The sequence below is a fragment of the Accipiter gentilis genome, chromosome 12, assembly GCF_929443795.1.
Source record: "Accipiter gentilis chromosome 12, bAccGen1.1, whole genome shotgun sequence".
Taxonomy (NCBI): domain Eukaryota; kingdom Metazoa; phylum Chordata; class Aves; order Accipitriformes; family Accipitridae; genus Astur; species Astur gentilis.
The window spans coordinates 28,831,725-28,843,937 of NC_064891.1; the positions used below are offsets into that span (position 1 = coordinate 28,831,725).

Sequence of the window (12,213 nt, forward strand, 5' to 3'; positions counted from 1 at the left end):
TGAACAAAATGTGTTCTTTTATCTCAGAATCCTTTTTGGTTTTTTAAATTTAGGTTTTTTCATAATCACGATAGAAAATTAGAAAAAGATTCATCTCAAATCAGAGAGTTGTGTTATTTTTAATTCCCTTTATTGTTCTTGAGCCTCCCTGTAGAAAGCTCAGTTACTTGCACGTGTTTTCCCTACTTTTTGCTTGCCTCTCAGTGGCAGCCTGACCCTTGAAGAACCTCCAAGGATTGTTTCTGTGTTCCTATGTAACTATGTCAGAGTTTGGGTTAAAGAGTATTACATGTTTTGGAAGAAATACCTCATGAAGAGCTTGTCTTCCATGCAGCAGTAATGAAGAGGAAGATGTGGAGAAGTGCTTTAGAGAAGGGAAGTTAGTAATGCATCCTCTTGGGCAGCAGTGAGCTTTGCTGAGCATTATGTAGAATTAACCAAAAAAGGGGTCAGTCCTGTTGTTATAAGTGATCAGACATATATCTTAGGCCTGGAATATTCAGCCAGCATTTGGGACTGCTAACAGAAGTTGGGTTTGACGGGACTGTATAGGAGACACTTCAATTTCAGTTGAAAATGCTCAAAAGAATGGGGAAATCAGCATTAACATCATACGGCCATTATTTTGGATATCCCTCATGTTATGCATACAGGCAGGATGGAAAGAGCGTCTCAGCACTGTTGCAGTGAGTTGTAGCTGCATTTTCTGGGTGAAAATGAATAGGTTTGGAAATGAATGTCAGTGCTAGGAAATAGCTTCATCAGCTGTCGACCGGACACGTTGTCCCAAGGGAATGTCACGTCTCTGTGTTTTCAGGAAACCTGGGTGCGTGAAATGAGTTTGGGTAAATATTCCCGTGTCCCAGGAGTTCACAGATTTTGAGCTTTAATGTGCCTTTTCTCAGGCATTTCTTCTATTGTTGCCTATTTTGGGGTGTTTATTTGATCACACTAGAATTCTTCAGATTTGCAGTTTTTAGGATCAGTCCAAGATAAAATGAAAAGGGTTTATTAGTGACCAGCCCACACCACTTTTGCAGACAGGTGGGGACAACGGCAGCCCGCCGTTGAATGCAACAAGAGGCTTATTACAGGGAAAGAAAACTCTTGGGTTTGCCTTTGTAGCAGCTGAGCAATTTGCTCTGAGTATGCCAGTTTGCATATGTGTGTGGTCCAAGAGAAAATGTACGCATCAAATATAGGGTAGCAGGGTTTTTTTCTAATGTATCTGTAAAAAACTTGCATTCCTGCAGTTTTCTGCAAGGCTTACAGAAATGCCATGTGTTGTGATACATGCTAAGCTCCAGCAATGAACTGCAGGAAAATGTTGAAATTGATTTCTTTATGTAAAGGGATTTGATGCAGTCATTCTTTTAAAGATTTGGGTGCCAACAGAAAAGGTCAAAATTCAGTCTCTATGCTGATGCGTGGCTTTCTTCAGCTGCTTAGGAGAGCAGGCAGCTGTAAGAATAGGATCTGGTTTCTATGGCATCAGCCTTGTGTGTAACAAGGAAGAAATAATTCAGTTTTTGAATATATGTTATCATTGCTCTAATGGGAAGAACAACACATTATCTCCTTTATTTATCTTATCTATATCATCATATGCTTTAATTCTCTGAAGATGAGCGTATGAACATCTTCAGTTAGATTTCATTAAATCAGATGGGCTGTTGCTGTCAAATTGATGGAAGTAAGTTATTCATTTATAACTCAGCTAATTGATTTACAGAGAGGTAGAAGCTCAGCCTGCAATCTTTCCCTAGAATCTTGCTTGTATAATAAGCACCAGAAATTGAGGGAACAAGAGAAATATCTGATTTCTAACTGTTGGAAGATAAGACAATTGGAAATTTCATATGAAGAACCCAGAAGAGTTGGTCATTGAGCCAGACAGAGAAGTGGGAGCTTCATTTAAATGTCATCCTGTCTAATTTCTCCCAGTCCCTGGCATATTCCCTATAGATATGCATTCTGAATGAGTGTTGTACATAACCAAAAAAAGACCAGCCACCTGCAATACTATTTTCATAGTGGACTGCTCATAGAAAGGAGATGGGACCAGCTGCCCTGTCCCCAGGGCATAGAAGAGGAAAGGGGCACCAGGTAAGGAGAGCAAAACACAGCAAGAAAGCGGGAAAAGCCACAGGGGGAAGAGAGAGTTTCCCAAATTTTGTGAATTTTGCTGCAGGTGATCTATGAGTTTTGTGACTCAACTAGACAATAGAGGTCTTTTAATAGAAGATTCAGCCAAACAGCCTACTTGGTTTTCCCTTCCAGCGGGCCTCTGCTTGAAGCCTTAAGCCTTTTGCTCCTGAATTAGTACGCTTTTACGTGCTGAGAATCACTAGCCTCATTACCGATGTAGTGGCTAGTGTGGTAAGGAGCATGTCTCCTGCATGCAAATGCCAAGTGGTAAATTAGCACCTGATTATTAAATCCACATGATGGGAATTGTGAACTTTTTTCCTTTGTTGATCTGGGTTATGTGATCTATTTTTGTTCCTTTTACAAGGAACTTTTTTGCTCAGGACTTGCAACAGAAATAATCTCTTCACTATCAGATAGTCTTCTGGAATCAGAAGCTGCTCGTTCTTGACAGGAGAGACTATTTACATGGTTTGGTTTTTTTTTCAAGTGGCATTGATAATGCAATGGGACAAGCTAACTGAAGCCCTCCCTAGCATGGCATCCCGTGGAAAGCAATGCCATCTTTGGTTGCATCTGCTGCAGTGCAAAGAAGCAGCTGCCCCTCAGTTCCAGCAGTGCCCTGTGAGAAGATCAGAACTTGTTGTGTTGAAGCCAGCATGGTGACCACAGCTGGAAAAACCACTTGCATTTAAACCATACTCAAACGCTGTACATTATCAAACCGTGAAGACCCTTGCCGTAGTTTCCTTCTTGGGAACTTCTTCTCTTCCTCTCTTCTTTTCTTCTCCTCTTCTTCTCTCCTCTTCTTCTTCTTGTGGGGAGTTGACTCACTGAACAGTGTGGGGCTGGAAGGGACTGGAGTAACATCATACTAACGGCCAGGGACAACCTTTTCCTCTGCTTTCTTCATTGCAGATGAAGTCAGGGGAGATGGCTGCCAACATTGCCCGGGAGCTTGCGGAGCACACAAAAAACCACTTGTACGCTGGTGACATCGCGTACTCTGTGTCCGCCATGGTCCAGCTGGTGAACTTGCTTGATGTGCAGCTCCGAAACCTGACTCCGGGTGGGAAGGACAGTGCTGCACGCAGCTTAAATAAGGTAAAAACAAAGGGGCTTGGGAAGGGACAGAAGGCTGAAGGAGGGTTTGGCTCTCCCTGCAGAGCTATTATAAATGTCTTTCTGAACAACTGCCATTTTAGGGCAGTGATTCTTTCATAGTAGACAAGAGTGCCTGGCAGTTTTTCGTTTACAGTGTATTTTATTCTGCTGAGAAACGAAACAGTTGTAAATGCCAAGTGTACTATTGGTGCTGGGAAATGTATACCCTTAGATGTGCAGATATATGAACTCCAGGTACTGCATTGTGGTCTCAGCTCTCATAGCTCAGTATGAGAATAACTCAAATGATGCCACGGCAATTATTTTGGACTTGTGCCAGCGTGAATGAGACCAGAATTTTGTCCAGCATTTCCAGTGCTGAATCTGTCTGTGAAATGCCATGTAATATGATCCAGAAAATCTGGATATTTAAAGCCCCAAGAGACAGAGAGAGTCTGGCTTTTGTTTTTTTCATCTTGTAACATTATAAGATGCTGATATGAAGGTCAAATGAACACTTTTTTGCATGAATATAAACAAATAAAAGCAGACAGAAACATTTATTCACACTGGAGATACATTTACCAAAGGCACAGAAGATACCATCATATTTATACTTAAGGTCTTCAGGATGGTTTAGTATTAGAGGGCCTTTTTAGTGATGACCCATGACTTAGCCCAGAAGCACCTTACTGCGTGATGACAGTGTGGTTTCTGTGCCCCCTGTTTGAGAAGAATTATTAGTACTTTTGTCATTTCCAGAATTAAGTGGAATTGCTACGTACTAAAGGTGCTAGAAGTTGCCAGTCGTGGGCAGGCTGTGAAGTCTGTAAGAATACAGTTAAAGTTGAGGGTTGCCTTGGTCCAAGGCCCTCTTCATCACTGAATCTCATGTAAACCGATGGGATAGGACCTATACAGGATTCAGATGGTGAATTGTGCGGGCCTGGTCATCAGAACAAAGAGCAGCTGAACCCCGTGTCTAAGAGCACATGGTTATATTGGCCACCCAGTTAAAATAAGACACAGAATTTTGTTCTCCACTGTGTAGCTGGCTCTGACGGCCCTGGCATCCATGTAAGTGACAACAGGACTTGGTCCTAAGGTTGTACAGGGAATAAATGATCCCAGCCGAGCCTGAAATTTCCTGTGTGTCTTCTGAAGAGAAATAGTTTTCAGAGAAGTAAGACTCTCTTTTTTCTTGTGAGGTATTATTGTAGACTTACGCTGTTTTAAATGCAAAGGGCTTCTGGATTGTTTAAGAGTACAGCCGCATGGGAACTGAAGTCCTGCATCTCATGTGCTTTGCATGTGCTGTGAATTGGGTTATCCCGATGCTTTTAATTAGTACTGCTTCCAGCTGTTTTATAACAATGTAGGTAATAATTGTATTAACTGTTACATCAGCATAACATTATTTGTTATAATCATACCATGGTTCTTTGTTTGAAATGATGGTGACGTCTGACAATATCAGGTAAAACCAGCAATTAATGTCACCTACTAACGGGTTTCATGGTTGTAGTCTGCTTGCTCTTCAGAATATGCCCTAGCCACACCCAACATTTTCTCACTTCAGCTTTGCAAGCACATATTTTTCATCTTTTTATATCCCACCTTCCAATATTTGTTTTGTTAACATGAAACGGGGTTGTATCATGGGGGCAGGTGTGAGTGACCGAGGAGAGAGGAAGACTGGGCAAGGCAGAGCTCCTCGGCTCGGCTGTTGCTTCTGGGGTCCCCCTTGCAGGTTTCCCCCCTGCCATCAGCTTTGCACAAGCAGCTCATATAAATCAATTGCACCCCGCATTAAAATTCTGGACCGCATGGAGTCCTGCAAAACAGCGATGCGAGTCAGTGATCCAAATGACAGGCTCGGTAATTTACTTGCTCTCATTCCCCACTTAATTCTTTAGAAGAGCAACTGCTCTGTGTTCATTTAAGAATGCATGAATTCAACTTGGAAGTAGTATTGGGCAAACAAAAAGCAGCAGAGTTACTGCTCCATTTTCCCCTTCACTGATCAAGAGTATTGCGGGGAAAAAAAGGAAAAAAGTCATTTGCAAAGAGTTTTGTTTAGTGCTGTTTAGTCAGAAAGAAGAAATAAAGTAAGCACTAGCCATTAAATATTCTTTTAATCATTAAAGGAAATGTGCTGGGGATCTGAAAGTAATCACCTGTGCTGTTTTGTACTGGTGGTTTTTTACAAGCTGATGTACAATGAATTGAAATAAACTGGCATAATCAGAATTTTTAAAAGCCATCATCTTTCAGGAGCCACTTTCCTGTCACTAAAAGCTTTATGCTTTCCACTGGATCAGGCTTAATTAAGGTAATAATTGTTCTATTGCAGACTGGTAAGACCCCTGAGTGGATAGCTCTGTAATTTTCAGCAAGGCTTTCTTTGATCTCCATTTGTTTCTGTAAAGTCTTCGTACTGGCCAAGTTTACCCAGAGGAAGATTTCTACTGTTACAAATCGATGAATTAGAAATTGAAATTAGGACTTGCATGATACCTGGGTGTATTTTCTTTATTTCAGAGCCTCAAAACTCCTGGGGACAAATTTGGCTCTCAGCTGTACTAATGGGATTGCACTGCTGTGAGTTGAGAGCACGAGTTACCCCGAATCTCTATTGATGTGCAATTTCGAACCTAGGCACATCAGCAAAAACAAACCCAGCCAAGCCAGTGGCTCTGAGCAGCCTGATTTTGCGAGGTTTATTTGCACCGATGCAGAGCTCACTAATTCTAGCTCACTGTGGCAGACTGCCTGCAAAGTCCAAGGGAGGTAAATAAGCGCCAGTTTGCATTTCGTGACACACTGAAGTGAAGTTACCAGGCATGCAAGTGCGTATCAAAGTACAGTCCTAAATGTGGCTCCTGTGGAAAAGGTGGGATTCTTTGTGGAAAAGCTATTCAGCATATAAAGCATTTAGGCCCAGGAATTACAAGGGAAAGCACAACTCCGTATGAGAGGACTGGAAAATGCATTCTTGGAGAAGCAGTTTAATCCAAAGGGGAGAGAATGGCCTCAACTGGAAATAGGACATCAGATTCCTGTTTCGTGCTTACATCCTTTTCTGTGGCCCTTTATGCTATAAAGAGCCCTGGGCAATGCTCTCTCCTTCAGTGCAATGTGTTATCACATTTGACATGTGCCTGAGCTGGCTTAAAGCAAGCTTAAAGCAGTGAGCCTGAGCCAGACACCTGAGCAAGTGTATCAGGATGGGTCCATACAGGTCCATCCTGTATCAGGATACAGTCCTGCATACATCGTGCTCCCTGGAATCGGTCCTGCTCATCCAAAGCTTGGTTATACCTCACTGTGCCGTCAGCGCTGTCTGACTGCAGAGCCCATGCTCCTTTTATGTAAACAGACATCAGCCCCATCCTTTCCAGCCTTGTTTGACATGGAAGTATCTTGTGTGATCTCCAAGTTGTAAGGAAAACATCACCTCTTGAGCATTTCTACTTGACTTCAGTATCTTCTACCATCTAACAGCTGCTCTTGCAAAGTTGCCGGTCTGTGCTTTACTTCACTGAAAAAGGACTAACCTGTATTTCTGGAGCCAGTCCTTCAGCCTTCCACTGCTGCCTAACTCACATGCTTCCTTTGGTTTGATTGGTTTTCAGGAGCTGTTTAAGAGAGAAATGAGGGGTTTTTCATAGGCGTTTTCTTCAATTTTTTTTCCCCTTGTTCGGTCACTAACTTGTTTTTTCTATTCCGTCTTTAATCTGCTGTCTTTATGGACTCAGCTTCAGAAAAGGGAGCGCTCTTGCAGGGCCTATGTCCAGGTATTTCTTGTGTTTTTAATACACGTGTCCAGTTGTTTGACTGAATGACTGTGAAGTGGGTCTTGTCTCTGTGAATAATCTGATTATTACCATCTTTGTGGCAGCAAGTTCTAAGGTTAAGGTTACAGGATAATAATTTCATTCTTCATCCTCCCCCCCCCCCAGCCTAGTTGCTCTCAGACAACAAAAATTTGGGGCAAAATCTCTGAACCAGAAAGTGGGAAAAAACACAGGAGGGATCTGACAAGACTCATCCGGCCATTGGAATAAGCAGGATGCATGCAAGCAAAGGATGCAAAACTCCTGCTCACGGAGGTGTCTCCAGACCAGCTGGGTTTCGCTTACGGCATGTCACTCATATAATTGCTGCCTGCATTTCCTTAGTTTTCTTTCTTCCCCTCTTACACTTGCAAATTTAGAAACAATTCGAAATGGCAACACTCAGCATGAGGGAGGAGGTAGGATCGTAATGAAATGCAGAGTGTCCTCGCAGAGGCATGTAGGAAGGAGGAGAGTGCTGCAAACTAAATATAGTATTAGGAACATAACGTCCCATAAAGTTCACCCAGCTGTGGCCTGACTTTTCTAGGCTTACATTGTGTTTTATCTGAACAAAGTTAAGCCCCGTTGTTTTAGAAAGATCTGCTTGTAGGCTTATCAAGAGTGGGGCCTCAGGTTGTGTTATTTATCCTGTCACCTTGCCCTATAGCATTTGCTCCAGTGACTTTTATATAAACCTGTTTGTATACTGTGGGTAAGTTAATGCTGCTTTAAGAAATGTGAACAGTTTACCTTCTAATTTCTGTCTTGTGCTCATGAACATTTATGTTGTACTTATGGGTGGTTGATCATTATTTATATGTGTATGTATAACATGCAGAGATGTAAAAATGAACCCCATGTTTCTGGAGGGGGCTGTCTATACCTGAATTTTCCTGCAAAATTCAACTTCCTACAGTTGGTATTGGCTTTATTTTGTGAGCACATGTTTCATTTAGTGTGTGGGCTTAGATGGTTGAGATTTCTAGGACGTTAAAAATAAAACAGTACCCCTCTGTGCTGGTAGGCTGTCTGTCTTCCCTTTGGATATGGCCATGAAAGTCACCTTTTCCCTTCCATATACATTAATGGATAAAGATGGGTTACAGAGTTACACAACCCTTGTCTGGAGTGACTTCTCCTAAGTTCCCAGAGAAAGTAACTAGCATTTGAAGGAAAGTTTACAGTGCAACGCTCACTCCCAGGGTGCTGTCTTGTCTACTGGTACCACTGGAAACATGATGGGACTGGTTTGACCATGGACCACACAATCCTGTTGGGGACCTTGGGTGCTACCTGACCCATAGTTGTCCTTTCCACTAGTTGCATGGGCATACTCTACAGAGTTGATGTATGCTCCTGGTCTTTTTGTCCTCTTTCAATCAGTAGTGAATAGTGAGTTTAATATACTCTACAGAAAGCTTGGCATTGATAGAATAAAGCCTGAATATTCTGCACAAACTTCAGCTTACCATTAATTTCAAGGGCTTCTTCCCTTTCACTTGGAAAGGCTACTTGTGTGTTAAAACATTAATCATGTGCCTACCTCTTTAGTAGACAAAAACTGATGAAAGCTCATTGCCTGAGCTGTTTAGTATAAATATGGACAAAGCTGGTAAATATATTGAAGAGGACAGTCCTGTAATGGAGGGCATGAAGAATGAATTAGATGACCTAATTGAACCTTTCCAGCTCTGCTTTGTATTATATGGAGGTAAAGTAATGTATCTGGACATATTTTCATACAGTATGTTTCCATTTGGAAAATCATGTAGCTGAAGTCATAAAAATCTTGTGTGAGGGAGAGTTTGTCTGTAATAGCAATTAAATGTGACTGCAAATATTCCTGTTACAGGCTTCTTATCCTTTACCAAGCAGTGAAGTGTCTGGGTTGGCTAAGGCAATTTAGCAGAGATTTTTCAACAAATCTTAAAAGCTGAAATCCTGGACCTTGTGAAGTCAATGGGAGATGGGAAGTCACTGGGAAATATGCCACTGATGGCAGAGAAATAGTTTTCAACCTTGCTGACATGATCTCCTTGTGCTGATCCCATTATTGTGAAAGGCATCCATGGCTGAATTCGGCTCACAGGGCTGGAAGTGTACCTTCAGTCTTGTCCTCCCTAGTCAAGGGAAAGTGTGATACAAAGTTTATGTGAGGGAGTCCAGCAATTTTAAGTATCAAAAGTGCAATTGAGAAAAGGTGGATTTTGGGGAGGAGGAGGGTGACTTGAGAAGATAATAATTGCTAAAATCAGTCTTACTGTTTTGTTTGGGCTGACAAATTTAAGTAGTCATGACAGAGTCCCTGTAGCGATTGGGGTGTAACATCCTCTTGAGCCCCAAATAAATGAATATAAATAAATAGGTAAAATAAGACTGGGAATGCTGTATCAGATTATCATCTCATCTCTCTGGGTAACTTTGTAATTAGAACAAATATTGATTTAATTTGTGCAGTGTCACAATATTTGTTGAGTTAAAAGCTCCAAGATTTTATTTACTGGAGATAGAAGTTACAAATACTTCTCCTTTAGTTGCAAGTGTGGTAAATGATCTCTCTTGTCTCAAAAACCCAACAAGAACCAACCCAACAGGTGCTGTGATAAATACATATTAATATAATGACCGGACAATTGCTGGGAGATTTTTCAATCACGGTGATATTTAAGAAACTGCCACATGTGCTTTAGTTCGTGATACTAAGAATCATCTTCTGTTGAGCTGACCAAGGTGGATATTCAGGATGGACAGAGTGAGCGGCATCAGAAAGGTGCTCCATTCCAAGGCTAAGGAGAGCTTGGACCCGATGCATGGCTTTTTTGAGAGCAGAGATCTACATCTCTCATGCCCATCTTTCTGCAGCACACTGTTCTTGCACTCTATTTTAGGAAAGGGATGGAAAAGTCATCGTGTGGGAGAATGAGTCACAATGGGTGATGCATTTGATTAGCATAGCTTCGTTTGATGACTGGTGTGTGATGTAAGCCAGTATGAATTTTCTGTAATTTTTTCAGAATTGGTATTTGTTCATTTTCCAAAGGCTTTTCTCCTTAATCTGAAGCACTAGAGTTGTAGAAAACATAAAACGTTTGTCTTTTGGGGGCTGTGAAACAGGGTTTGGTGTCACAGATTTCTTCCATGCCCTTCAGCAAGTGGCATGTGCTTACTATTTCTTAGCTCCCCAACTTAAAATGCCATGGGTACAATTCTCCTGGCCTCTGGGAATGGAGGTGGGGTAGTAAAGAAAAAAAAAAAAGGCTGAGTACTCAGATACTGCAATAAGTGAGGCCATATTAACATGGAAAACTTAAACATGGGGAAAAAAATTAGAGAATTCTGCTGTAAGATTTAGTAGCTGGAAACACAAGCTTTAATAAAGGTTCATGCCATGTCTGGACGTGTAGAGTCTTTTTATCACATACGTGAACCTGATTGCAGAATCTGAGCTCAACTCCTTGCTTCACTTGGATTTGTGGGCTGGAGTTCTGGGGCATCATGAGGCCAATGACTTTCCCTGTGGTGCCAGCCAGAGGCCTCTTCCCATGTGAAATTGCATGCTGCATTTGGGATGCAGATCTTGGAAGACAAAAACTTCACAGGGTTCCCATTCTTTTGTTGTTTTTTTTAATTATTTTTTTAAAGCCAGTTTCGATGGCTTCAAAGCTGGAGGCAGGTCAATACAGTAGACAGCCTGGGTGGCAGCTTTGTGGGAAGGGTGGAAGGAGGCAGCAGAGCATTTCTTTTGCAGCATTTTTGTGGTCTAATGGTGTTTGCTGCTCTGGTCCCTGCCATCCTCCAGGCTGTCTTGCAAATCAGCTTGCCCTGTTTTGTAGTTCTGGACTTGTCTGTACAGCGAATGGTGAAAGTTATAGAGGTGCCACCCATCACAAGAGCTTCTGGATGCAGGTGTCACTGGAGCCATGGAAGAAGCCGGTGCTGAGCTGCTGGCAGGTTGCGGGTAGCAGACAGTGGTGGGTGGTTGCAGTCAGAGTTGTCCTTCTGGTTCTCCTGGAAGTTTTCTGAACACTTCACACTTGTAACATGGGCTGTTTGAATTGCTGGACTAAGCAAAAAACTGAAAGGCATTCCTCAGAGGATTCAAGGCATTAAGTTTAGAGCTGAGTAGAAGATAGTTTTTTCTTTGTTAACCTAGTAGCTCTCAGCAGATAGAATGTGCATCTGGGACTTAGCCAGTACTATTTAAACTGGATTAATTCGGTTTGTCCCACTTCTCTCTTGCTTGCATGGCTGGTCCCAACTTCCATGAAGACTAAACGAAAGAAACTTGTAGCTCTGAGAGGGAGCATAAATTGAATTATGCTGCGTTTACTTGTGTTCTTGTTGTGCCTGTGACAAGAAAGACTCTAACCTCCATTTATATAGAAAGGGGCAAATTAATGAGGTTTTTCAAGTTCCTTGTTTGGTCACTTAATTGGCTGTATGACAAAGAGCTCTGCAGTGCATGTCAAACAACTTTCAGAGTCCTCTAATGATTTGCGCATTGCTCGACTCCTGATGCTATTCTGCGCGGCCTGTCAGGCGAGGTATCGTTGTTAAAGTGGCTGGAATAAATTGGCTAGCAGTGTGCATACAATGTCGTATATTAACTATAGCTACAGGGAGTACTTTTAGCAGCTTTTTCAAGAGATCGAGATGTTTGCCCGTCAGCATCAAAGTGCCCCAAACTTTCATTTAGTATAATTAAAAGGACATCTGAAAGAAGTGTGACTCACAGTGGGGTTCTGCAGTTTGGTAGCCCTTTGTTAAAACTCTGTGAACTTAATATACTTCACAGCTTGAGAAACCTGCACTTGATTTGTGTCAGCAAGAGCGAAACTAGAAATCCCCACCCTGCGTGTCCCTGCCATGGTGAGCCTGTTGTTAGGGGAGAGGAGGATCAAAGCAGCAGCCCTGGGTTTGTCACTGGACTCTGAAATTCTTCGCATAAATATTAAAAAGGAAGGTGAACGCTTATTCCTCTAGCTACAACTGAGCTACGCCTATGGTTCTGTGCCCACATGTAACATAGCAAAACTGAGAAAAAAATCTAGCACTTTCTGGGTTGCTATATGCTTACTCTTTGCTTTAGGCTGAGTCAGTCCTGGAATCTGGTGGTACTGCT

General features: G+C 42.1%; 1 protein-coding gene across 15 annotated transcripts in view; it reads left to right on the top strand.

Moving 5' to 3' along the window:
- The window catches only part of ADGRL3 (adhesion G protein-coupled receptor L3), a 525,365-nt gene that overhangs the window by 424,344 nt on the left and 88,808 nt on the right, over positions 1–12,213 (top strand). For 13 of the 15 annotated variants that reach the window (XM_049815198.1, XM_049815210.1, XM_049815213.1 and 10 more), the window contains 2 exons: positions 3,067–3,252; positions 7,011–7,049. In XM_049815198.1, the coding sequence (XP_049671155.1) occupies positions 3,067–3,252; positions 7,011–7,049 (225 nt within the window). The remainder of the gene's footprint in view (positions 1–3,066; positions 3,253–7,010; positions 7,050–12,213) is intronic. The other 2 variants (XM_049815204.1, XM_049815208.1) reach the window with 1 other exon arrangement.